The 27,441-nt window shown below is 48.8% G+C and overlaps 1 protein-coding gene across 4 annotated transcripts in view; it reads left to right on the top strand.

Annotated features, from left to right (window-relative positions):
• Positions 1-27,441, top strand: part of LOC137365328 (CSC1-like protein 2) — a 94,456-nt gene that overhangs the window by 17,626 nt on the left and 49,389 nt on the right. For all 4 annotated transcript variants that reach the window (XM_068027924.1, XM_068027923.1, XM_068027922.1 and 1 more), the window contains 4 exons: positions 2,421-2,563; positions 8,435-8,486; positions 9,832-9,940; positions 15,501-15,571. In XM_068027924.1, coding sequence (XP_067884025.1) covers positions 2,421-2,563; positions 8,435-8,486; positions 9,832-9,940; positions 15,501-15,571 — 375 coding nt within the window. The remainder of the gene's footprint in view (positions 1-2,420; positions 2,564-8,434; positions 8,487-9,831; positions 9,941-15,500; positions 15,572-27,441) is intronic.

Here is a 27,441-nt window from a genome sequence, read left to right as displayed (position 1 = left end):
CACTGGACACTGCACACCCACTCACTGCTCAGGGATGACCACTCGGGCGAGGTGTCGACGTTTGGTGAGAGTGTGGTGATTAGAAAACCGTAGCCAGCCGAGAAGCTTTGCCTTCAGGTGTTTGATGGTGATGGATTGGGGTGGGAAGTTGTGCTGGAGGTGGAGTAAATCCCCAGAACTGGAGTGTGGAAGGTGCATCTGCTGTTCCAGTGCCCATGAGAAGCCTGACGATTGATAAAGGGGTTGGGGATCTCAAGAGTGTAACATTTAAAGTGGGAGAGGGGAAAATGGAGATCTGTCATCAGAGAGGGGGCAGCTGGGCTGCCACCACTGAAGATGTCGTGGGCTAGCAGAAGATGTCGTGGGCTAGCAGAAGGGACCATGGGTTAATAATGGGACACTTGGATAATAGTGATCTGATTGGGCATAGTCAACATGGATTTATGAATGGGAAATCATGTTTGACGAACCTGTTGGAGTTTTTTTGAGGATGTTACGAACAGAATTGATAAAGGGGAGTCAGTGGATGTGGTATATTTGGATTTTCAGAAGGCTTTTGATAAAGTCTCCCACAGGAGGTTGGTTAGTAAAATTAAAGCACATGAGATATGAGGTAATATACTGGCATGGATTAAGGATTGGTTAACAGGCAGAAAACAGAGAGTAGGAATAAACAGGTCATTCTCATGTTGGCAGGCTATGACTTGTGGGGTACTGCAGGGATCAGTGCTTGGGCCCCAGCTGTTCACAATATATATCAATAATTTGGATGTGGGACCAAATGTAATATTTCCAAGTTCGCAGATGACACAAAACTAGGCGGAATGTGTGTTGTGAGTTAGATGCAAAATGGCTTCAAGGGGATTTGGAGACACTTAGTAGGTGGGCAAGAGCATGGCAGACAGAATATAATGTGGAAAAATGTGAGGTTGTCCACTTTGATAAGAGGACTAGATGTGCAGAGTATTTCTTAAATGGTAAGGGATTAGAAAGTGTAGATATACAAAGGGACCTGGGTGTCCTGGTCAAGTCACTGAAAGCTAGTATGCAGGTGCAGCAAGCAATTAGGAAGGCTAATGGTATGTTAGCCTTTATTGCAAGAGGATTTGAGGATAGCAGTAGCGAAATCTTGCTTCAATTGTATAGAACCTTGGTTAGACTGCACCTGGAGTACTGGGTGCAGTTTTGGTCCCCTTACCTTAGGAAGGATATTATTGCCATAGAGGGAGTGCAACAAAGGTTCTCCAGACTTGTTCCTGGGATGGCAGGACTGTCCAAGAAGAAAGATTGGGCAAACTGGGCCTGTATTCTCTTGAATTTTGTAGAATGAGAGGTGATCTTATTGAAACCTACAAAATACTTAAAGCGATAGACAGGGTAGATGTGGGTAAGATGTTTCCCCTGGTTGGGAGTCTAGAACCAGGTGACACAATTTCAAAATAAGAGTGAAGCCACTTAGGACAGAGATGAGGAGAAATTTCTTAACTCAGAGGGTTGTGAATCTTTGGAATTCTCTACCCCAGGGGGCTGTGGAAGCTCAGTCATTGAATATGTTTAAAGCAGAGATTGACAGATTTCTAAATACCAATGACATAAAGGAATATGGGGATAGTGTGGCGAAAAAGGCATTGAAGTGGAGGATCAGCCATGATCATATTGAATGGTGGAGCAGGCTTAATGGGCTGAATGGCCTACTCCTGCTCCGATGTTCCTATGACCCAATGTATGCATAGCTCCAGTCCCCAGCCCAATGTGGTTGACTCTGATGAAGGCTTTGCTCTCCACAGATACTGCCAGACCTGCTGAGTAATGGTTGACCCTGAACTGCCTTCTGAAGTAGCCTAGCAAGTCACTCAAGGAGAAGGCCCACCAATATCTTCTGAGGGGAAACTAGGGATAGGCACTGAATTTCAGTCTTTCCAGTGATGCCACCATCCTCAGAATAAATACATAAAGTAAAGTGGAAGCCATGACCAGAGTCATGGTTGGAGGGATAAGCTTTGAAAAGGCTTTTGAAGGAGGGGAGAGGGGTAGCAAAACAAAAAAGGAGTAGAACATTCCAGAGTGAGATGCTAAAGTACAGATAGTGTTGAGGGCGGTGCAGGTGGTGGGTAGGGTGGGAATGCAAAGGAAGCTGATACTGGAAAAGTAGAAGGTGCAGGGATCATTGGCTGGAGGCCTTTCCAGAGGTGGGAACTTCAGGCTCCTGCCCCACCAGCAGTAACCAGGAGGGTTGTTGAGGGGTGGGGGAGGGTGGAGTGGGGAGTCAACGTGCTACCACGAAGTCAAGGCTGACACCTCAAGTAACTCAATGACTGAGAAGTTTCCGAGAGACATGATAAGGGACTATGGAAACACGAGTCTGTTTGTCTTTCTTCCCTCCCAGACTGTTCTCTCATTCTTTTGTGTGTTTGCTGCAGGGACAATGAGATACGGGAGCAGTGCGGAGATGATGCCATCCACTATCTGTCTTTCCAACGCCACCTCATCTTCCTCCTGGTCGCATTAAGTGTCATGTCTGTGGCCATCATTTTACCTGTAAACATGTCTGGCAGTTTGCTGGGTAGGTAGAGATTAACCTGCAAATTCTCTCCCCCTACTCCTTCCTTTTATGAACTTCTATATATGAAAAAAATGGCTGAGAGGATACTTGAACAAAATCTTCAAACTTATGAAAGGGTTCGATAGGGTAGACGTAGAGAAGATGTTTTGTCAGGGAGGCCAAAACTAGTGGCTGTAAATATAAGATTGTCACTAATAAAATCCAATAGGAAATTCAGGAGAAACTTCTTTATCCAGAGAGTGGTGGGAATGTAGAACATAAAAATATGAGAAATAGAAACAGGAGTAGGCTGTATGGCCCTTCAAGTCTGCTCCACCATTCCTTCTACTAACCTTCTACCTCAACCAAACCTTCCCTCACTATCCCCATATCCCTAATACCCAAAAATCTATCGACCTCTCTTGAATTTACTCAATGATGGAGCATCCACAGCTCTCTGGGGTAGAGAATTCCAAAGGTTCACAACCCTTTGAGTGAAGAAATTTCTCCTTATCTCATTCCTAAATGGCTGACCCTTTATTCTGAGACTGTGTCCCTGTGTTCTCGACTCCTCAGGCAAGGGGAACAGGGAATCTCAGCGTAGTCTATCCAATCTTTCCTCAACTTACTACCATAAGGAGTAGTTGAGGCAAATGGCATAAATGCATTTAAGGGCAAGCCAGATAAACACGAGGGAGAAAGGAATAGACTTATATGCTGATCGGGTTAGATAATGAAGGGTGGGTGATAAGAGGCTTGTGTGGAGCATAAACACCAGCATGGAGCAGTTGAGAAAAATTGCCTCTTTCTGTGCTGTATACGCAATGGAACTCTATCCCAAAGACTCTTGCTGGTGCTTTGCTCTACAGGTGCCTGTTGCCTCTGGTTTTCCCCCCTACCCCTCGCAGTGTCTATTCTTCATGCAGGAGAGTAGACTGTGGATCTTGGTTGCCTCTTTGACTGTGGAGGGCATCACAGCCTCTGGTCACTCCCAGGCTGTCTAATGGGAGTCAATGTACATTGTAATCAGCAGCAGGAGCCCAGGCTGTTCTGCTTCTCACTTCCAAGCCAGCTGAGACCAGCTAACTTGGCACTGACCAGGGATTGAACCCGGTCTGTACGGCCCAGCACCACACTGTGCAGTGCATTTACCTGAAGCTTTGAGAATGCCTTCCCTCCTGAATAGAATTGACATTGTTGATTATCCAGTGGGAGACAATAGCTTGAAGGAACCGCTGTCAGTTTCTTCAATAACAACTTTAAGATGAGCCTGGCTCTAGTCATTTGCTAGCCACTGAGCCTCCTAGGCAGGTGGAACTTCATTTGATCTTGAGGAGCTCTGGCTATCCAGTCATGTCACAGGACTGGGGAATATGCAGGATGAAGTATATTGCAGGTGAGACACTTACATCACTGTGACTTTTACAGTCCCTTTTACGATTACACTCAATGTTCACACTAACCTGTCAGCTGTAAGGGCATAAATGTCAGCTTGGCACAGCGATTAGTGCTCTTGCCTCTTCAGTCGGAAGGTTGTCAATTCAAACTCCCACTTCAGGACTTGAGCTCTTGATCTAGGCCGAAGCACCAGTGCAGAACTGAAGGAGTGCTGCACCATCAGAGGTGCTTTTTTTGGGTAAGACGTTAAACCGAGGCCCCATCTGCCCCCTCAGGTGAACACAAAAAACCCAATAGCACGATTCAAAGAAGATCGAGAGTTCTCCCTAGTGTCCTGGTCAATATGTATACCTCTACCAACACCACTTATAAACAGATTATCATTATCATTAACTCATTGCTGTTTGTGGGAGCTTGCTGTGCACAAATTGCCTGTCACATTTCCTACATTACAACAGTGACTGCACTTCAGAAAGTACTTTGAAAAGGTTTACAGTAACATAGTGGTTATGTTATGGACATCCATGTATATGGATTTTAGCAAGACGTTTGATAAGGTTCCCCATGGTAGGCTCATTCAGAAAGTAAGGAGGCATGGGATTCAGGGAAAGTTGGCTGTCTGGATACAGAATTGGCTGGCCCATAGAAGTCAGAGGGTGGTAGTAGATGGAAAGTATTCAGCTGGAGCTAGGTGACCAGTGGTGTTCCACAAGGATCTGTTCTGGGACCTCTGCTCTTTGTGATTTTTATAAATGACTTGAATGAGGAAGTGGAAGGCTGGGTTAGCAAGTTTGCCGATGACATGAAGGTTGCTGGAGTTGTGGATAGTGTGGAAGGCTGTTGTAGGTTGCAACAGGACATTGACAGGATGCAGAGCTGGGCTGAGAAGTGGCAGATGGAGTTCAACCTGGAAAAGTGTGAAGTGATTCATTTTGGAAGGTCGAATTTGAATGCAGAATATAGGCTTAAAGACAGGATTCTTGGTAGTGTGGAGGAACAGAGGGATCTTGGGGTCCATGTCCATAGATCGCTCAAAGTTTCCACCCAAGTTGATAGGGTTGTTAAGAAAGCGTGTGGGGTGTTGGCTTTCATTAACAGGGGGATTGAGTTTAAGAGCCGCGAGGTTATGCTGCAGCTCTATAAAGCCCTGGTTAGACCACACTTGGAATATTGTGTTCAGTTCTGGGCGCCTCATTCTAGGAAGAATGTGGAAGCTTTAGAGAGGGTGCAGAGGAGATTTACCAGGATGCTGCCTGGACTGGAGGGTCTTACGAAGAAAGGTTGAGGGAGCTAGGGCTTTTCTCATTGGAGCGAAGAAGGATGAGAGGTGACTTGATAGAGGTGTACAAGATGATGAGAGGCATAGATAGAGTGGATAGCCAGAGACTTTTTCCCAGGGCGGAAAGGGCTATCACCAGGGGGCATAATTTTAAGGTGATTGGAGGAAGGTTTCGGGGAGATGTCAGAGGTAGGTTCTTTACACAGAGAGTGGTGGGTGCGTGGAATGCACTGCCAGCGGTGGTAGTAGAAGCCGATACATTAGGGACATTTAAGCGACTCTTGGATAGGTACATGGATGATAGTAGAATGAAGGGTAGGTAGTTAGTTTGATCCTAGAGTAGGTTAAAGGTTCGGCACAACATCATGGGCCGAAGGGCCTGTACTTTGCTGTACTGTTCTATGTTCTATGTTACTGGACTAATGATCCTGAGACAGTCATTCAAATGGCACTAAGACAGCTGGGGAATTTAAATTCCATTAATTAAATAAATCTGGAATAAAAAGCTAGACTCAGTAACGGTGACCATAAAACTTCCAGATTGTTATAAAAACCCATCTGGTTCACGAATGTCCTTTAGGGAAGGAAACTTATCATTTGTACTCAAATCTGGCCTATATGTGACTTCACACCCATAGAAATGGTCTAACAAGTCAGTCACTCTATTAACTTCAAGATAGTTATGGAAAAGGATAGGACTGGTCCTCAGGTTGAAGTCCTAAATCGGGGGAAGGCTAATTTCGATGGCATCAGACAGGAGCTCTCAAAAGTTAAATGGGAGAGGCTGTTTACAGGTAAAGGGACGTCTGGCAAGTGGGAGGCTTTTAAAAGTGAGATAGGAAGAGTTCAGGGCCAGCATGTTCCTGTTAGATGGAAGGGCAAGGCTGGCAAGTTTAGGGAACCTTGGTTGACGAGGGATATTGAGGGTCTGGTTAGGACAAAGAAGGAGGCATATGTCAGGTATAGGCAGCTGGGATCGAGCGAGTCCCTCGAGGAGTATAGGGGATGTAGGAGTACACTTAAAAAGAAAATTAGGAGGGTGAAAAGGGAACATGAGATTTCCCTGGCAGATAAGATAAAGGAGAATCCTAAAAGATTCTATAAGTATATTAAGAGTAAAAGGGTAGCTAGGGAGAGAGTAGATTCCCTCAAGGATCAGTGTGGTAATCTATGTGTGGAGCCACGGGAAATGGGCGAGATCTTAAATGAATATTTCTCGTCTGTATTTACCGTGGAGAAGGTCATGGAAGCTCGTGAGTTCAAGGGAGGGAACAGCGATATCCTGGAGCATATCAACATTACAAAAGAGGAGGTGTTGGAAGTTTTGAAGCGCATTAAAGGTGGATAAATCCCCAGGGCCTGACCAGGTGTATCCTAGGATGCTATGGGAAGCAAGGGAGGAGATTGCTGGCGCCCTGGCAGAGATTTTTGTATCATCGTTAGCCACGGGTGAGGCACCAGAAGACTGGAGGATAGCTAATGTTGTGCCTTTATTTAAGAAGGGCAGCAGGGATAAGCCAGGGAACTACAGGCTGGTGAGCCTTACATCAGTGGTGGGAAAGTTATTGGAAGGGATTCTGAGAGACAGGATTTATATGCGTTTGGAAAGGCATGGTCTGATTAGGGATAGTCAGTATGGCTTTGTGCGTGGGAAATCCTGACTCACGAATCTGATTGAGTTTTTTGAGGAGGTGACCAAGAGGATTGACGAGGGCAGGGTGATGGATGTTGTCTACATGGACTTTATCAAGGCCTTTGACAAGGTCCCACATGGTAGGCTGGTCCAGAAGGTTCGAACACATGGGATCCAGGGTGAGCTAGCCAATTAGATACAAAATTGGCTTGGTGATAGGAGGCAGAGGGAGGTAGTGGAGGGTTGTTTTTCAGATTGGAGGCCGGTGACCAGTGGTGTGCTGCAGGGATCGGTGCTGCGCCCTCTGTTGTTTGTCATATATGTTAATGACTTGAATGTGAATGTAGGGGGCATGATTAGTAAGTTTGCAGATGAAACCAAATTGGTGGTATAGTGGACAGTGAAGAAGGTTGTCTAAGGTTACAACAGGATATAGATCAACTGGGAAAGTGGGCAAGGGATTGGCAAATGGAATTTAATGCAGACAAGTGCAAAGTGATGCATTTTGGGAAGTTAAACCAGGGCAAGGCATATACAGTGAATGGCAGGGCCCTGGGGAGTGTTGTTGAGCAGAGAGACCTTGGGGTGCAAGTACATAGTTCCCTGAAAGTGGCAACACAGGTAGACAAGGTGGTGAAGAAGGCGTATGGCATGCTTGCCTTCATTGGCCGAGGCATTGAGTACAAGAGTTGGGACGTCATGTTACAGTTGGTTACATAATGTTGGTTAGGCTGCATTTGGAGTACTGTGTGCAGTTCTGGTTGCTGCACTACAGGAAAGATGTGATTAAGCTAGAGAGGGTGCGGAAAAGATTCAGAAGGATGTTGCCTGGTTTGGAGGGCTTGAGTTATAAAGAGAGATTTGATAGGCTGGGTCTGTTTTCCCTGGAGCGAAGGAGGCTGAGAGGGGACATGATAGAGGTATATAAAATTGAGAGGCATAGATAGGGTAGATAGCCAGAGTCTGTTTCCCATGGTAGGGGTGACTAAAACTAGAGGGCATATATTTAAGGTGAGAGGGAGGAGGTTTAAAGGGGATCAAAGGGGTAAATTTTTCACATTAAGAATAGTGGGTATCTGGAATGAGCTGATTGAGGAGGTGGTGGAGGCAGGAACAGTAGCAACATTTAAGAGGTACTTGAATGAGAAAGGCATATGGAATTAATGCAGGCAGGTGGGATTAGTATAGATAAGCATTATGGTCGGCATGGATGCGGTGGGCCGAAGGGCCTGTTTCTATGCTGTGCGACTCGAAGGCAGTTCACTACCACTTTCTCAAGGGCAATTAGGGATGGACAATAAATGCTGGCCTTACGAGTGATGCCCGCATCCTGTGAATGAATAAAAAAAACCTAATTGGCTGTAAAGTGCTTTGGGAAGTGCTGAGATTGTGAACGGTGCTATATAAATAAAATTAACATTCCTCCTGAACAAAATCCAAATGATCCAGTCATTCATTTCCCCATCGTATCTGGGTTAATGCTGGTGCTGATTGGTGTATAGTCCAGTTACTGCCACTCACTGCAATTGTGTTTGTGATGGAATGATTTAAAAATACAAGTCCCTTTTTTTCAAACCTGCAGATGGAAGTCCTCAAAGTTTTGGAAGAACAACAATAGGGAACATAAAGATTGAGTAAGTGTTAATTTGGGACTGAATGGTGCTTTGTTGGGTGATATCAGCTGGTCCGACTACCTTCAACTTCATTGGGAGAAATGGCCATTCTACATCTGAGAGCCCTGGTACTGAGTGTTGGTCAGCTATTCCATCATGTTCCACTTGGGAGATCATAAGCATGAGTGATCTTATTGAAGTATATAAGGGCAGATAATAAACAGGTAAATCTGGAAAATTAGACTAGGGCAAGGAAGCTCAGATTAAAACCATTTGGAGGCAAATTTAGGACTGATATCAGGAAATTCCTCTTCACATATGGAGTGATCAAGACATAGAGCCCATTGCTCGGTGGAATAATGGAGGCAGAAACTTTGGAATCTTTTATGGACCAGTTGATTGCTGAATGTGTGGGACATCCTGGGTGAATGAACTAAGATGGGCTGAATGGCCTTTCTCCTTGTGTAATGAGTCCATTTATAATTTTGCTACAATAGGAACAGAGAAAATCTATTTCCCTCCCTCCCTAGAGCTTACTAAGATAAACTAATTCCGCACAGACTAAGAATCCAATCTAGAACCTTCCCTGTCTAGAAAACTTAGTACCACATTGAATGATAGTTCTTTTGATATATTTGTTCCTGGGGTGTCGATGACACTGACAAGGCAGTATTTATTACTCTTCTCTAGCTGCCCTGAATACATTGAAAGCCAACAGCAACGCCTGACATCTAGCCAGACTGGGTTGCATTTATGAACCATTTGTGCGTTTGTGGCCATTGTCTGGTGATAGCCCAGACTTCTGAATTCAAAGTCCAAACATACCATGGTGGAATTTGAATTCATGACTTCTAGATTGCTAGTCCAGGACTACCGAACCCAAATTGGTTAGGTTTCCTGCTACTAATCACTATCTGGTGACGACTGGTGGAAAGTGCCAGTGCCTTCAGCAAAGAAAGGGAGAATTTTTTAAAACTCTGTGATTTACAAACTACTTGATCATTTGTTTGTATTTCCTTAACAAAACTAAAGCTTACCTAGCCTGACATTGCCAGTTCTGGTATGGATATGTTCTAGGCCTGCTGCCTGTCCTGCCATGTGTAGGCCCTCGGCCTGCTGCCTGTCCTGGTATGTGTAGGCCCTAGGCCTGCTATTGCTGGTCCTGCCATATATAGGCCTTAGGCCTGGTGCCTGTCCTGCCATGTATAGGCCCTAGTCCTGGTGCCTGTCCTGTTGTGGATAAGTCTAACATTGCCCTGGGATGTAATAGGCCTGTGCTGAACACCCCCTAAACTTAAATCACAATTTTACACTTAAAAATGAAATGTGATGATTTCAGTGGTCTGAATTCTGTTTTGTGATGCAGGAATAACTTGCTCTGGCTTCACACCATTTTTGGGGTGATCTATCTGCTCCTCACCATCTTAGTCCTGAGGCACCATACCTCCAGTATGCAGTACAATGAGGATGATTTGGTAAGTTACTGTTTTTATATTCAACTCTATTGCTTTCAGCCCCTCTTTTTTCTGAAGGGACTGCTTATATTTTAACCCTCCAACATATTATCCAATTGCTCAGACTCGAAATGTGAACTCTCTTAGACAGTCAATGTTGGCTATGCAAGCATAGAGGACATCATAGCTGAGCCTGTAATTGTCCTTGCCTAACCTCTGCCATACTTAAGCTTCCTTCTGAATGGCTCAGCTTAGATGGGCCAACTGGCAATCTAGCAGGCCAGTAATGGGTAACCTTATTCTTCCCAACCCAGGGCAGCTAATGCTAGTTCTAGTGCCTTGGCCTCAAAGCATGCTGAAATCCCATTCTACTATCTCTATCTAGGGGAGGGTTGATGGAGGTGTTCAAAATCCTGAATAGTTTTGCTAGAATAAATAAGGAGAAACAGTTTCCAGTGGCAGAAGAGTTGGTAACCAGATGACACAAATTTCAGGTAATTGGCACAAGAACCAGAGACAACACGAGGAAACTTCTTTATGTACTGAGCTGTTATGATCTGGAATGCACTGCCTGAAAGGGTAGTATAACAGCCCGGTGGGTGTACCTATACCCCAAGGAATGCAGTGGTTCAAGAAGGCAGCTCACCACCACCTTCTCAAGGGCAATTAGGGATGGGTAATAAATACTGGCCTGGCCAGCGACACCCACATCCCCATGAATGAATAAAAAAAAAAGCAGATTCAAAAATAACATTCAAAAGAGAATTGGACAAATACTTGAAAAAAATTGCAGGGCTATGGGGAATTAGCGGGGAGTGGGATTAATTGGATAGCTCTGCCAAAGAGCTGGCAGTTACGATGGACGGAATGGCCTTCTGTGCTGTATTATTCTATGACTTGCCGGGCATGTGCAATCGCTATCGCCCTGGGATCCATCTAGGGGTTGAGGAGGTACGCAGTGTAGTGGTTAGGTTACTGGACTAGTAATCCAGAGGCAGGGAACTAAACAGCCCAAGGTCAAATTCCACCTTGGGCAGTTGTGCGAATTTGAATTCAGTTTAAAATAACATCTTGAAATAAAAGTGACCATGGAGCTGTCGAATTCTTGTAAAAACTGATTCACTAATTTCCTTTAGAGAAGGAAACCTACCCAGTCCAGTCCCACACCAATGTGGGTGACTCTTAAATGTCCTCTGAACTGGCCTAACAAGCCACTGAAAACCACTACCCGGGACAGCTAATAATAGTTCAAGTACAAGGTCTTCCCTCACCAGCTTCTCAGGATATCTAGGGATGGGCAATAGTGAGCCAGCGATGCCCATATCCTGGCAGCGCTTTTTAAAAAACACAGTAGTGCCTTCAAGGCAGCCTGCCAATGGAAACTCAGAGCCAAGCCAACCCTCTGTGGCAGACTCACTAACCCAATATCCTATCATATACATCACCAGGATGACTGGCTAGCTCACCAGTGTGATCTGTCACTACTTCCAGATAACCCACAGCCAGTGACCTAATGGGTAGACTGATCCTGGCTGTACAACACCAGGAAGGTTACCAAAGCTCTGTGCTGGTAAACTAGGTGGTTTTAATTGAGTTAATAGTAGCAGTACCCCTGGGAGAGTAGAGCAGGGCAACTGGGTGGGGGAGGGCTGGGGGGAAAGGGGGACAGGGGATTTGTGGGGTGGGATCTCTAGAGTAAGCTTTTGCCAACCTACACTTAAAGGACTTGGATAAGAGGATAATCAGTCCATATCACACAAATAGAAACTTTGCAAGTGGGTTTGCTAGTCATAGTTATACAGCACAGAAACAGGCCCTCCGGACGTCAAGCACCTATCTATTCTACTCTCATTTTCCAGCACTTGGCCCATAGCCTTGTATGCTATGGAGTTTCAAGTGCTCATCTAAATACTTCTTAAATGTTGTGATTTGTAGTCTTGTGTAGAAAGGTTTTCTCAGGTATCGGTGTTTGTGTAGATATATAAATAAACCTTCTTGTGATTTAATTCCTCATGCTCTCCCCCCTCCCTAACTCTGCAACCTCCTACAGCTCTCCGAAAACTTGGTGTTTCTCCTTCTCTGGCCTGTTGGCCATCTCCCACTTCATGCCCAAACATGGGCGGCCGTGCCTTCAGCTGTCTAAACCCTAAGGTCTAGTATTCCAGCCCTAAACATCTCCACCTCTTTTTAAGATCTTCTCTTAAATCTACTTTTTTCGTCTGAGCTTCTGGTCACCTGTCCTAATATTTCCAAGTGATTCTGTGTCTAATCTTGTCTGATTATGCTGCTGTGAAGCATTTTGCTATGATGGCACTATATTAATGCAAGGTGCTCTTGCGGTTTCAGGACCTGTTATTATTCCATTCACCAAAGAGTTAAACTCTTGATACTGCCCTCTCCATGCAGATGTTTCCTTGTACATGGTATCTTAATCACCTGATCAGGTTGGTGGGTCTAAGAAAAACCTGTCAATGCACTGTTTACACTGTGTACAGATACAATGCTTGCGGTGGGGGTCTCGGCGTCTGGAAAAAACGATGCCGAGATGCCTGCATGTTCAAGACAGAAATTCTCCAGAAGGCCCACTGAATCTAGTGCCAATCAGGCACTTAGTTGGACAGCTGCAGGATCAAGGACCCCATCGCCGGAAGTCCCGCCCTTGGAGAGCTGCCGGCCAATCAGTCGGCAGCTCTTCCACTGCGGAGGTGGTGGCTGTCGCCGGAGGAGCACCCAACCGAGGGTCAGGAATGTTGCTGGACCCAGGCCGCAGGTAGGTCAGGGTGGGAGGGGTCTCGCAGGGGAGAGGGATGTACATAGGAACAGGCGTAGGCCATTCAGCCCTTCGAGCCTTCTCCGCCATTCAATTAGATCATGGCTGATCATCTACCTTAACACCACTTTCCCACGCTATCCCCATACCCCTTGATGTGTTTAGTGTCCAGATATCTATCAATTTCTGTCTTGAACATGTTCAGTGATTGAGCTTCCGCAGCCATCTAAGAATTCCAAAGATTCACCACCTTCTGAGTAAAGAAATTCCTGCTTATTACAGTATTAAATAGCCTACCCCTTATTCTGAGACTGTGTCCCCTGGTTCTAGACTCACCAGCCAGGGGAAACATCCTATCTACATCCACCCTGTTATGTCCAGTCTGCAGGAACCTTTCCAGAATCTATAGAATTTTGAAAGATAACCACCAATGTATCCACTATCTCTATAGCCACCTCTGTCAATTGGGATGTGGCTCATCTGGTCCAGGGGATTTATCAACTTTCAGTTCATTTTTCAGTACTACCTCTTTTAATAATACTGAATTCTTTCAGTTCCTCATTTTCACAAGATCCTTGGTTCCCTAGTATTTGTGGGAGATTTTCTGTATCTTCCTCCAGAAAGACAGACACCGAGTAATTGTTTAGTTTCTCTGCCATTTCCCTATTCTCCATTATAAATTCTCCTGTCTTCGCCTGTAATAGACCCACATTTGTCCTTGCTAATCTTTTCCTTTTTACACACCTAAAGAAGCTTTTACAGTCCACCTTTATGTTTCTTGCTAGCTTGCATTCATATTCTCTTTTTCTTTCAGTTTCTTGGTCCTCCTTTGAACGCTAAATTGCTGCCAGTCCTCAGACTTGCCACTTCCTTTGATCTAAGGCAATCTTTAACTTCTTTTGTTAGCCACAGTTGATTCATCTTTCCTGTTGGGTTGGTGTCGGGGGTTCGCTGGCGAGGGCAGGGGGGGTGGTTCTCAGTGTCCCCTCCCTTCCCGATGCGGGGTCTCTAGTTCAGGCACTAAGTGCCTTTTAACGAGAGGCACCTCACACTACCATCCCCCAGCGCCTCCCCAAGCCCTGGAGCCAGGAAGCAGCCACACGTTTTTTTGTGCTGTGCTTCCTGTGCAGTGATAGGGCTGCACGGCTAATTGCAGCAGTGGTGGTGGTGGGATGAGGCCCTTAATTGGGGATTAATTGCCCAGTTAAGGGCCTCAACTGGTGGTGGGGTGTGAAGGTCGTTCACAGGCCTTCCCGCCCTGGATTGAATTGGGCAGGGGCAGGAAGGGGGTGGGAACCCCCACCCCACTGCCACCATTTCACCAGATTTTATGCTCTCCCTGCCTCCAAAGTCGCCGTGGGGGAGAGCATAAAATTCCCCCCGTAGAGTTTCTGCTATCCCTACCTTCACAAGAACACGACTGGAACTATCTGAGGAACACTTCACCATGGCCTTGTGTGATGCCTCAATGTGTTGAGCAGCTGAGCCTTTTAAAAAATTTTCTTCATTCGCTGGCTAGGACAGCATTTATTGTCCATCCCTAATTGCCCTTGAGAAGGTGGTGGTGAGCTGCCTTCTTGAACCGCTGCAGTCCTTGGGGTATAGGTACACCCACAGTGCTGTTAGGAAGTGAGTTCCAGGATTTTGACCCAGCGACAGTGAAGGAACAGTGATATAGTTCCAAGTCAGGATGGTGTGTGACTTGGAGGGGAACTTGCAGCTGGTGGTGTTCCCATGCATTTGCTGCCCTTGTCCTTCTAGGTGGTAGAGGTTATGAAATTTTTTTTTATATTCGATCTTGGGATGTGGGCATCACTGGCTAGGCCAGCATTTATTGGCCATCCCTAATTGCCCTTGAACCAAGTGGCTTGCTGGGTCATTTCAGAGGGTGTTGAGAGTCAACCCCATTGCTGGGGGTCTGGAGTCACCTGGAAGCCGAACCAGGTAAGGACAGCAGGTTTCCTTTCTTAAAGGACATTAATGAATCAGATGGGTTTTTACAACAATCTGGTAGTTTTATTATATCAATAAGTCTCATTTTATTCTAGATTTATTAATTGATTGAATTTAAATTTGAACTTGTGTCTCCAGAGCATTAGTCTGGGTCTCTCGATTACCAGTCCGGTAACATTACCACTGTGCTACCGAGGTGCTGTCAGAGACACCTTGGCAAGTTGCTACAGGGCAGTGAAAGAAAGATAGACGTGCATTTTTAGGGAAGTTCTCCATGGTGTCCTGGTCAATATTTATCCCTCAGCCAACATTACTAAAAAAAGACTGATTATCTGGTCATCATCACATTGATTCTTGTGGGATCTTGCTGTGCTCAAATTGGCTGCATGGTTTCCAGCATTACACAGTGACCGCACTTTAAAAAGTACTTCATTGGCCGTGATAGGGGTTATAGCAACACACGTCTTTCTTTTCTTTTGTGTGCGAGTTTGTGTATATGCATTAGATGCTCCTTGCACCAATCGGTAAGGGTTAGCTGAGGTTTCTCCATGTCTATGTGTAAAGCTTGATCCTTTAGCATCCCATATCAGTGTTGGGTTTGAGGTTGGGTATGAGCGCTCAAAGGGAAAAATTGGCCCAAGCAGGACAACCATCCTTACTAGATAACATTGCTCCAGCCAACCCAGGTGGACCCTAAACGTGGAGCGAAGAAAAATCGCTCCCAATGTTAAACTCTGGCTAGTGCTATCGTCTGCATGGCTGTAACAATAAACTCAGTACAGTGACTGGGACATAACGGGCAAATAGTATGAATGTTTTGGTCTGGACTTTTGCTTAAACCTGCCTCTGTCTTTCCAGGTGAAGTGCAGTTTATTTATAACTTGGATCCCCAAGGCGGCCAGTGAGGAGATCATAACCAGACACTTCAGGTAGGTAGCCCAAAAGACATGCTGCTCAACTTTACTAATTGAGCAGTAACCAACACCAAAATACAACCTTGCTCAGTGAGATCAAAACTTGGCAGGAATGGAAGCTGGAACTGTGTATGTACTGGGGAGGGTGAGGTGCTTTTTTGATCGAGGTGAAGGCACATTACTGGAGTGTCAGTGTAGAGCATGATTTATGCTCTGTATCTAACCTGTTTTTTTTTTTTATTTACAGTTTTAAAATAACTTTATTAAAACCAGATAAATAAACAAAAAACTCAAATTAAAATGTCATTCTCGGCGTCAACGATGCACTCCAGTCCCTGCGGTGCCCACCGGTCGCGGTAGGCCTCAAGCGTACCGGCGGACACCGCATGCTCCTTCTCCAGGGACACCCGGGCGCGAACGTAACCGCGGAAGAGGGGCAGGCAATCTGGGAGGACGGAACCCCCGACGGCCCGCAAACTGGACCTGTGAATTGCCACCTTGGCCAGGCCCAGGAGCAGACCGACGAGGAGATCCTCCTCCCGGTCCAAGCCCCTCCGCACCGGGTGCCCAAAGATCAGGAGCGTGGGACTGAAGTGCAGCCAGAATTTGAGGAGCAGCCCCTTCAGATACTCAAAGAGGGTCTGCAACCTCGCACACTCCGTATAAACGTGGAACACGGACTCGTCCAGGCCGCAGAAAGTACAGGCGGCCTGGGAGTCCGTGAACCTACTTAAAAGTCTATTGCATGGGACTGCTCTGTGCAGCACCCTCCAACCCAGGTCCCCGATGTAAAGGGGGAAGACTCCCGCGTAGAGAGACCTCCATCGGGGTTTCCCCTCGCCGCCAGATGGCAACGCGGACCGCCAGGGCGTGTCCGGCCGGCTGACTAGGGCGAGGAAGTGGAGAGTGTGCAGGAGCAGCCCGTACAGGAAACCCCTCCGCGCCGATTGGAATGGCACGGAGGGCATTTCCGAGAGGCGGCTCGGGTTGTGCGGGACCGGCTCCCGAGGAGGGTTTCGGGGCCTGGGTCCGATGAGCAGTTCCGGCCGAGCGAGGGTCAGCTCGGCCGGGATCGCTTCACACTCCCGAGTACCCTCGCCACCCGCAGTGAGGGGCGTCCCGGGGGTTTCGGCTACTCCTCCGCCCGCCGGACCGTCCCCGGAGTCGGCCGCCCGGACAGCCGAGGCGCTCTCCTCCGCCGGCGGGGGAGCGCCCTGACTGGAGGCGACCATGTTCCAGACTCGGAATAGATCCCGGTAAAAGACAGGCAACTCCCTCAGAGAAGCGCGGCTAACGGACTCCACCGGGAGCTGCGTGTCGTCTTGAAGGCAGTGACACTGGCGGAAAAAATACGTCGCCAGCGCACACCATCTGGGAGGACGCTCGACGTACAAGTATCTCTGCAGGGTCCGAAGGCGGAGAGTCGCAGCCTGGGTGCGGACGCACACCAGCGACTGACCGCCCTCCTCAATCGGGAGACTCAGGACCGCGACAGAGACCCAGTGTTTCCTCTTGCCCCAGAAGAAATCGACGAGTTTCTTCTGGATCTTGGTGGCAAATACAGGGGGCGGGGCCAAAGTTACCAACCGGTACCACAACATGGAGGTCACCAGTTGGTTTATGACCAACGCTCGGCCCCTGCAGGAAAGCACTCGGAGCAGTCCTGTCCAGCGCCCCAGCCGAGCGGTGACTTTCGCCTCCAACTCCTGCCAGTTTGCCGGCCAGGCTTCCTCAGCGGGGCTAAGGTGGACTCCCAGATCGAGAAGGTGCATGGTGCTCCACGCAAAAGGTGTCATCTCCTCCGTCAGGGAGTCCACCCGCCACTGACTAACCAGGAGTCTGGAACATTTCTCCCAATTGATCCTCGCGGAGGACGCGGCAGAAAAGGTCTGCTGGCCGTCGCGCATCCTCCGCAACTCAACGGGATCTGTGATTGCGAGGAGCACGTCATCGGCGTAAGCCGAGAGGACGACCCGCATGGCCGGCTCGCGCAGAGCCAATCCCGTCAACCTCCTGCAAAGCAGGCACAGGAAGGGCTCCACGCAAATGGTATACAATTGGCCGGACATGGGGCATCCCTGACGCACTCCTCTCCTAAAGCGAAGGGGCGCCGTCAAGGACCCGTTAACTTTGACTAGACACTCTGCGGCGGCGTATAAAAGTCGGACCCGGGCCACAAAATGCGGCCCGAGTCCGAAAGCGCGCAGAGTCCCGAAAAGGTAATCGTGATCCACCCTGTCGAACGTCTTCTCCTGATCGAGGGAGAGAAAGGCGACTGACTGACCAGTCCTCTGGGAAAGATGGATCAGGTCCCGGACCAGGTGGATGTTGTCCTGGATGGACCGGCCCGGGACCGTGTAGGACTGGTCGGGGTGGATCATGTGGGCCAGCACGGAGCCCAGGCGGGTAGACATAGCCCGGGCAAAGATCTTATAATCCGTGCTGAGGAGGGAGACCGGACGCCAGTTTTTAAGCAGGTGGAGATCGCCCCTCTTTGGCAGCAGGACGATGACCGCCCTGCGCCACGAGAGGGGCATCTCCCCGGTCGCCAGGCTTTCCCCCAGGACCCGCGCGTAATCGTCCCCCAGGACGTCCCAGAACGCCCTGAGGAACTCCACGGTCAACACATCCAGCCCTGGGGATTTGCCCCTTGAGAGCTGGTGGAGGGCGCCAGTCAGCTCCGCCAACGTGAGCGGAGCCTCCAATCCTTCAGCGCCCTCCGGGCTGACCTGCGGCAGGTCCTCCCACAAAACTCTGCGCGCATCCTCGCTGGACGGATCCGGAGAGAACAACGCACTGTAATAAATACGGACCAGGAGGCCCATTCCCTTCGGATCCGTGATGGAGGATCCGTCGTCGGCCAGCAGCTCTACGAGCTGCTTACGGACCCCCCGCCATTTTTCCAGCGAGTAGTAGAAGGGTGAGGCGCGGTCCAAATCTTCCAGGATCTGGATCCGCGCCCTCACGTACGCGCCTCGGGACCCTATGAGCTGCAGGTCCCTCAGCGCGCCCTTCTTCTCTTTGTACGCCTGCCACAGGGCCGGGTCCACGACGGCATGACCGAGGCGGGACTCCAAGTCGAGCACCTCCCTCTCAAGGCGCCCGATCTCGGCTTCCCGCCTCTTGGTCGACCCCTTCGCGTACTCCTGACAGAAGACGCGGATGTGAGTCTTGCCCACATCCCACCATAGCCTCAAGGAGGGGAAGCCCCCCTGCTTCCTTTTCCAGTCGGCCCAGAATCGACAGAACGAGTCCCGAAATCGCTCGTCCTCCAGCAGCCGGTTGTTAAAGTGCTAGTACGCGGACCCCGCCCGCGTGCGGAGCGGAGTGAACTCCGCCCACACCAGGCGGTGGTCCGAACACGGCACCAGCCGCATGGAGGCCGCCGAGACGCGGGAGACGTACGCCTGCGAAATGTAGAGGCAGTCGATTCGCGACCCCCCTCCTCCAGACCTCGACGTGAAGGCGCTGGAGTCGGGATGGAGATTCCGCCAGACGTCCACCAAGTTAAGGGAGCTGATCAGTCCCCTCAACTTCTCCACCGACGCTTGGCCGCGCTGGGGACCGGAGCGATCCCCCACCTCAAGGGTGCAGTTAAAATCCCCCCCGAGGATGATGCACTCGCCGCTATCGATGGAGCTCAAGAGAGCGGACACTTCTTCAAAGAAGCGAGCTTGCAACGCGCCGGGCCTGGGCGCATACACGTTCACAAAGTGGAGCGGCACACTACCCAGGCGAACGGCAAGGTGGAGCAAGCGGCCCGGCACTAGCTCCTTGACCCCCAAGATCTCCGGCTGAAAAGTCGGGGCCAACAAGATAGCTACCCCACTAGAAATAGGGGTGAGGTGACTCATGTAGACCCCACTCTGCCACTCCAGGAGCCAGGTGGCTTCGTCTCCCGGAACGGTGTGGGTTTCCTGCAGAAAGCTCACCGCGTATCTCCCTTTCCTAAGGACTGAGAGATTGTGAAATCTGCGGTGAGACCCCCTGCTGCCGTTGATGTTGAGGCTGGCTATGGTTATCTTCATGTCAAAGGTACTTAAAACCCGTCACCGACAGCTCACTGTGAGGAGGGAGTGGAAGTGCACCTGGCCTTCCACTCCCCCAGCAACCCATTGAGGAACACATTAAACCGGCGCCTCTCAACCAGTTTCACGCCCGCGCGCTTGCCCGTTATCTTCAGGGCAGCACGGACGGACTGGATGATCAGCGCCAGATTCGACCAGCGGTCGAGGGCCAGCTGAACTTTATTGCGGCAGCCCCTGCAAACCGCGAGGAAATCCCAGAGTTCCGCCGTGGGGAGGCACGAGGGACTCCACCACCTCACTGGCGATGGAATCAAGATCATCCTCCGTGCCCCACAGCGAATCCCCATCCTCCTCCGGGTCGTCACCGCCAGCGGCCGACACATCCACCACACACTGTGGGGCGGACGTCCCGGCCGCGCCAGCTGGTCCCGCCTCCGTCACGATCCCACCCCCAGGATCGATGGCGGAGGACTCCTCTCTGGGTTCTATTGTAAAACTGGAGCCTGTGGGTGCCAGCAGTTCAGGACCCCCCTCCACCTCTGTCCCCAGGCCAACGAGTGGTCCAGGGGAGACATAAGATCCCGACTCCGGAAATCCAGCTGGAGCCGAGACCGGAGGCGGAGAGAGGAGGCTATCTCCCGCTCTGCCAGCACCCACAGGCCCAGCAGATGGGGCAGCATTCTCAGTTTTCACCAGGTCGGGTGTCTCCTGGTTGGTGGTGGACTCCGGCTGGGAGGGCTCACCCTCTGGGGCGTCGCCCTCCCCTTCATTCAGGGCACCCGACCCAGTAGCAGTGGCGGAATGGGCGGCGTCCCCAGGCTCCCCCACCACAAGCAGGGCCCCACTTACTCCTTCAGGAGGGGCCTCATGTACCGGGGCCTTCCCCTCCCCTCCATCCTGAGGAATAGGGAGCACCTGCCCGGACTTTGCAGCCTTGGTGGTGGCGGTAGGGGGAACCTGAGGATCCGAAACAGGAGACAGCTCCCCTCCAACAGATGGGACCTGCACCTCAGGGCCCTGCGTTATTTCTGTGGAGGGGTGCCTTCTCCTCTTTTTCCCACTAGGGAGCGGAGGCTCAGAGACCTCCATGTCATCAGAGGCCTCCGCCTCCTTTTTTTCCTTTTTAGTCACCCTGGGCCTGAGCCCAGCCCTGGGACAGGTGGATTCCATGGGAATGGGCTTTGGGCTGAGCTCAGGCTCGGGTTGAGTCAAAGTGTCCAGGGGACGCGCCTCATGATGTTTCTTTTTTCCCCGCGTCTTCCTCCTGCTCGGACGGACGCTCCCCTCCCCGCTGGAGGCTGTGAAAACCACAGCCTCCGGAACCGACTGAGCGGCGTCTATTGGATGTGTGGGGGGAGTGGGAGGAGGTGCTGTGGAACCACTCTGGGCCGCCGAGGTGGAGCTGGCGGCCGGGAGGTTGGGGCAGTTCTTACGAACATGCCCCACCCCCTTGCAGACGTGGCACCGCGCCCCATCCGAGGTCCAGAAGACGCGGTAGGCCATCCCCTGAAACTCTATACCGAAGTGGCCCTCCAAGACCTCCTCCCGTGCCAGCTGCATGAATAGCTGGCGGCGGAAGGAGTACACATGTCGGAGGCTGTGCTCCCAAAGACCGAGCGGGACTGGGGTGATCCCTGACCTCACCTCCCCCAGATGGTGTAGGTGGGGGAGGAGGAGCTCATCAGGAATGAAGGGTGGGACGTTCGACAAGGTTACCCGATGTGCAGTGGCCCCCAGTGGGTCCACTGGCAGGAAAATCCCACCCACTGTGAGCCCCGTACTTAGGGCAAGGGACACAGCCTGCTCGGTCTTCAGGAAGAACACAGCCTTCCCATACATCTTTGAGGCTGCAACAATGGCCGAGGGGCCGACAACCACGGCCATTGCCTTAACACAAGCCTCAATAGTCATATTAGGATGAGTGTAACTCTTCACCCCATGCTTTGATAAGATTTTAAATGGTGACGGGGCCACAGGAGCAGCTGTCGCAGCATAGGAGGGCCCCACCACCGGAGAGGACTGAGAAGTCATGGGGTAGAAGAGTTACAAGCACTTTGCTGAGAGAAAAAAAAAGAGCAAATACAATAAATCAAAAAAGCAACATTTAAAGGATGTAGCACAGGGGAAGAGGCTGAGGGAGAGGAAGGCCAGGAGGAATCAGTCTTTGTTGGTATTTTAAAGAAGTCTTGTAGCTGGTCTTCCAGTTGGGAGGGTGGGGTGATGTCTTCACCTGGGTCAGCTGTAAGCTGCCAAGGCACACGCCTCCTTTGATGTTCAGATAAGAGAAAAGAGAAGAGAAGTCTCTTCACCTGGGCAGCTCCAGCTGTCCCAGGTTTAGTAGTTGGGGTGGGGAGGGAGCTCCCTATCCAAAGATTAAACACAGGAGCTCCCTATTGAACAATACAGCCCCACCCAAGGTCTTCAGGTCTCTTCTTTCCCCACCCCCAACAATCAATGAAAAAGACTTCAGGATAAAACAAACTCACAAAAGAGCTTCCAGTTCTCTGCCTTCCTTCCTTTGTTGAAATTTGGAATAAACTTTTGTTTCAGTTTGAATCTCCCTCTTGCAGCAGTCACACAGCCTGCAGCCTCCAACCTCTGCACACAGCCACAGTCAGCTGCACCTCGTTGATGCACTCAGGCTCCCAAATCAGAGAGCAGCCAATCCCAGTGCTGTACCTGGCCTGGGAGTGTTTGATGGGACAGTGTAGAGGGAGATTTACTCTGTATCTAACCTGCACTCTACCTTCCCTGGAGTGTTTGATGGGACAGTGTAGAGGGAGATTTACTCTGTATCTAACCCATACTGTACTTGCCCTGGGAGTGTTTGAAGGAGCATGATGGAAGTGACGAAGATGATTGATGAGGGAAGGGCGGTGGATGTTGTCTATATGGACTTTAGTAAAGCCTTTGACAAGGTCCCGCATGGCAGACTGGTGCAAAAGGTGAAGTCACACTGGATCAGAGGTGAGCTGGCAAGATGGATACAGAACTGGCTCAGTCACAGAAGACAGAGGGTAACAGTGGAAGGGTGCTTTTCTGAATGGAGGGATGTGACTAGTGGTGTTCCGCAGGGATCTGTGCTGGGACCTTTGCTGTTTGTAGTAAATAAAAATGATTTGGAGGAAAATGTAGCTGGTCTGATTAGTAAGTTTGCGGACGACACAAAGGTTGGTGGAGTTGCGGATAATGATGAGGATTGTCAGAGGATACAGCAAGATATAGATCGGTTGGAGACTTGGGCGGAGAAGTGGCAGATGGAGTTTAATCCGGACAAATGTGAGGTAATGCATTTTGGAAGGTCTAATGCAGGTGGGAGGTATACAGTAAATGGCAGAACCCTTAGGAGTATTGACAGGCAGAGGGATCTGGGCGTACAGGTCCACAGGTCACTGAAAGTGGCAACGCAGTTGGATAAGGTAGTCAAGAAGGCATACGGCATGCTTGCCTTCATCGGTCGGGGCATAGAGTATAAAAGTTGGCAAGTCATGCTGCAGCTGTACAGAACTTTAGTTAGGCCACACTTAGAATATTGCGTGCAATTCTGGTCGCCACACTACCAGAAGGACGTGGAGGCTTTGGAGAGGGTACAGAGGAGGTTTACCAGGATGTTGCCTGTTCTGGAGGGCATTAGCTATGAGGAGAGGTTGGAAAAACTCGGATTGTTTTCACTGGAACGACGGAGGTGGAGGGGCGACATGATAGAGGTTTACAAAGTTATGAGCGGCATGGACAGAGTGGATAGTCAGAAGCTTTTTCCCAGGGTGGAAGAGTCAGTTACCAGGGGACATAGGTTTAAGGTGAGAGGGGCAAAGTTTAGAGGGGATGTGCGAGGCAAGTTTTTTTACACAGAGGGTGGTGAGTGCCTGGAACTTGCTGCCGGGGGAGGTGGTGGAAGCAGATACGATAGCGACGTTTAAGAGGCATCTTGACAAATATATGAATAGGAAGGGAATAGAGGGATATGGGCCCCGGAAGTGCAGAAGGTGTTAGTTTAGGCAGGCATCAAGATCGGCACAGGCTTGGAGGGCCAAATGGCCTGTTCCTGTGCTGTACTGTTCTTTGTTCTTTGAGCAGTGTAGAGGGAGATTTACTCTGTATCTAACCCATACTGTACCTGCCCTGGGAGTGTTTGATGGGACAGTATAGAGGGAGATTTACTCTGTATCTAACCCATACTGTACCTGCCCTGGGAGTGTTTGATGGGACAGTATAGAGGGAGATTTACTCTGTATCTAACCCATACTGTACCTGCCCTGGGAGTGTTTGATGGGACAGTGTAGAGGGAGATTTACTCTGTATCTAACCCATACTGTACCTGCCCTGGGAGTGTTTGATGGGACAGTATAGAGGGAGATTTACTCTGTATCTAACCCATACTGTACCTGCCCTGGGAGTGTTTGATGGGACAGTGTAGAGGGAGATTTACTCTGTATCTAACCCATACTGTACCTGCCCTGGGAGTGTTTGATGGGACAGTATAGAGGGAGATTTACTCTGTATCTAACCCATACTGTACCTGCCCTGGGAGTGTTTGATGGGACAGTGTAGAGGGAGATTTACTCTGTATCTAACCCATACTGTACCTGCCCTGGGAGTGTTTGATGGGACAGTGTAGAGGGAGATTTACTCTGTATCTAACCCGTGACATACTCTGATCTGGGTAGCCTTAATGCTGACAATGAGACTAAAGGTGGAGCTGGGAATATTCCCTTGTCTAGCACTGAAGTCCATTCTCTGGGTGAACACTAAAACAAATTAGGGAAACATCTAAAGATGAAAGGGATCTGAGCTCCTGTGGACTGTATATACAATTCATAGAATTGTTACAGCGCAGAAGGAGGCCATTCGGCCCATTGTGTCTGCACTGGCTCTCTAAAAGAGCAATTCCCTTAGTTCCATTTCCCCGCCTTCTCCCCATAACCCTGCACGTTCTTCCTTTTCATATAACAGTCTAATTCCCTTTTGAATGCTTCAACTGAACCTGCCTCCACTACACTCTCAGACAGCGCATTCCAGACCTTAACCACTCTTGCAGGTTGGTAGGTAAATTGGCCATTATAAATTGTCACTAGTATAGGTAGGTGGTAGGGAAATACAGGGACAGGTGGGGATGTTTGGTAGGAATATGGGATTAGTGTAGGATTAGTATAAATGGGTGGTTGATGGTCGGCCCAGACTCGGTGGGCCGAAGGGCCTGTTTCAGTGCTGTATCTCTAATCTAATCTCTGCGTGAAGAAGTTTTTCCTCCTGTCACTTTTGCTTCCCTTACCAAATACTTTAAATCTGTGTCCTCTCATTCTCGATCCTTTTACGAGTGGGAACAGTTTCTATCTAGACCCCTCATGATTTTGAATACGTCTATCAAATCACCTCTGAGCCTTCTCTTCAAGGAAAACAGTCCTAACTTCTCCAATCTATCTTCATAACTGAAATTCCTCATCCCTGGAACCATTCTCGTGAATCTTTTCTGTACTCTCTCCAGTGCCCTCTGGTCTTTCCTCAAGTGCGGCGCCCAGGATTGGAACCAATACTGCAGCTGAGGCTGAACTAGTGTCTTATACAAGTTTAACATAACTTCCTTGCCCTTGTACACTATGCCCCTATTAATAAAGCCTCGGATACTGAATGCTTTATCGACCACTCTCTCGACCTGTCCTGCCACCTTCAATGACTAATGCACATATACACCCAGGTTTTTCTGCTCCTGCCACCCCCTTTAGAATTGTACCCTTTATTTTATTTGTCTCTCCATGTTCTTCCTACCAAAATGAATCACTTTACATTTCTCTGCATTGAACTTCATCTACCACCTGTCTGCCCATTCCACCAACTTGTCTATGTCCTTTTGAAGTTCTACACTATCCTCCTCACAGTTCACAATGCTTCCAAGTTTCGTATCTTCTACAAACTTTGAAATAGTGCTCTGTACACCAAGGTCTAGGTCATTAATATATCTCGGGAAAAGCAAGGGTCCCAACACTGACCCCTGGGGAACTCCACTATAAACCTTCCTCCAGCCCATAACTCTTTGTTTCCTTCACTCAGCCAATTTTGTATACATGTTGCTACCGTCCCTTTTATTTCATGAGCTACAGGTTTTTGCTCACCAGTCTGTTGTGTGGCACAGGATCAAATGCCTTTTGAAAGTCCTTGTACCCAAATCAACAGCATTGCCCTCATCAACCCTCTCTGTTACCTCAAAAAACTCCAGCACGTTAGTTAAACATGATTTTCCCTTAAGAAATCCATGCTGGCTTTCCTTAATTAACTCACATTTGTCCATGTGACTATTGATTTTGTCCTGAATTATTTTTTCTCAAAGGTTTCCCACCCGTGAAGTTAAACTGACTGGCCTGTAGTTGCTGGGCTTATCTTTACACCCTTTTTTGAACAAGGGTGTAATGTTTGCAATTCTCCAGTCCTCTGGCACCACCCCCAAGTCTAAGGAAGACTGAAAAATTATGGCCAGTGCCTCTGCGATTTCCACCCTCATTTCCCTCAGTATCCTTGGATGCATCTCATCTGGCCCTGGTCTCGTCTATCCACTTTAAGTTCAGACAGCCTAATACTTTCTCTTTATCAATTTTAAACCCTCATAGTGACTGACTTACCTCCTCTTTCACCATTGCCTGGGCTGCATCTCCTTCCTTGGTAAAGACAGATGCAAAGTATTCATTTAATATCTCAGCTATGCCATCTGCCTCCATATGTAAATCCCCTTTATGGTCCCTAATCAGCCCCACTCCTCCTTTTACTATTTATATGCTGATAGAAAACTTTGGGATTTCCTTTAATGCTAGCTGCCAGTCTCTTTTCATGCTCTCTTTGCTTCTCTTATTTGCTTTTTCACTTCCCCTCTGGACTTTCTATATTCAGCCTGGTTCTCAATAGTATTTTCTACCTGTCATAAGCACACATTTTCTTCTTTATCTTAATCCCTACCTCTTTTGGCATCCAGGGAGCTCTGGATTTGTTTGCCCTACTTTTCCCCTTCGAGGGAACATACCTTGACTGTGTCCAAAGTATCTCTTCTTTGAAGGTAGCCCATTGTTCATCGACCGGTTTTCCTGCCAGCTTTTGACTCCAATGTATTCGCCCCAGCTCCATTCTTACCCCATTGAAGTTGGCCTTCCCCCAGTTAATTATTCTTACCCTGGATTGCTCTTTTTCCTTTTCAATAGTCAGCCTAAACAATATGATACAATGATCACTGTCTCTTAAATGCTCTCCTACTGATACTTGATCCACTTGGGTCACCGCATTCCAAAGAACCAGGTCTAGCAGTGCTTCTTTTCTTATTGGACTTGCAACATACTGTTGCAGAAAACTTTCCTGAACACACTCTAGGAACTCTTGCCCCTCACTGCCCTTTACACTACTATTATCTCAGTCTATGATTGGGTATTTAAAGTCCCCCGTTATAACTACCCTATAATTTTTGCACCTCTCTCTAATTTCCTTGCAAATTTGTTCCTCCACATCCTTCCCACTAGGCTGGTGGCCTATAGACAACACCGAGCAATGTAACCGTACCTTTTTTGTTCCTTAGCTGTAGCCAAATTGATTCTGTCCTCGACCCGTCTGGGACATCCTTTTTCTCCAGTACTGCAATGCTCTCCTTAATCAATACTGCCAATCCTCCCCCTTTTTTCCCTTTCCTATCTTTCCTGAATACCTTGTATCTGGAAATATTTAACACCCAGTCCTGCCTTGCTTTGAGCCAGGTCTCTGTTATAACCATAATATCATATTTCCACATGGCAATCTGTGCCTGTACCTCACCAGTCTTATTAACCACATTCCGTGCATTCACATACATGCACATTAACCCTGATTCAGACTTTATTACCTTCT

Source organism: Heterodontus francisci, chromosome 3 (assembly GCF_036365525.1).
Source record: "Heterodontus francisci isolate sHetFra1 chromosome 3, sHetFra1.hap1, whole genome shotgun sequence".
Lineage (NCBI taxonomy): Eukaryota > Metazoa > Chordata > Chondrichthyes > Heterodontiformes > Heterodontidae > Heterodontus > Heterodontus francisci.
This window is presented reverse-complemented; position numbering and strand designations above follow the sequence as displayed.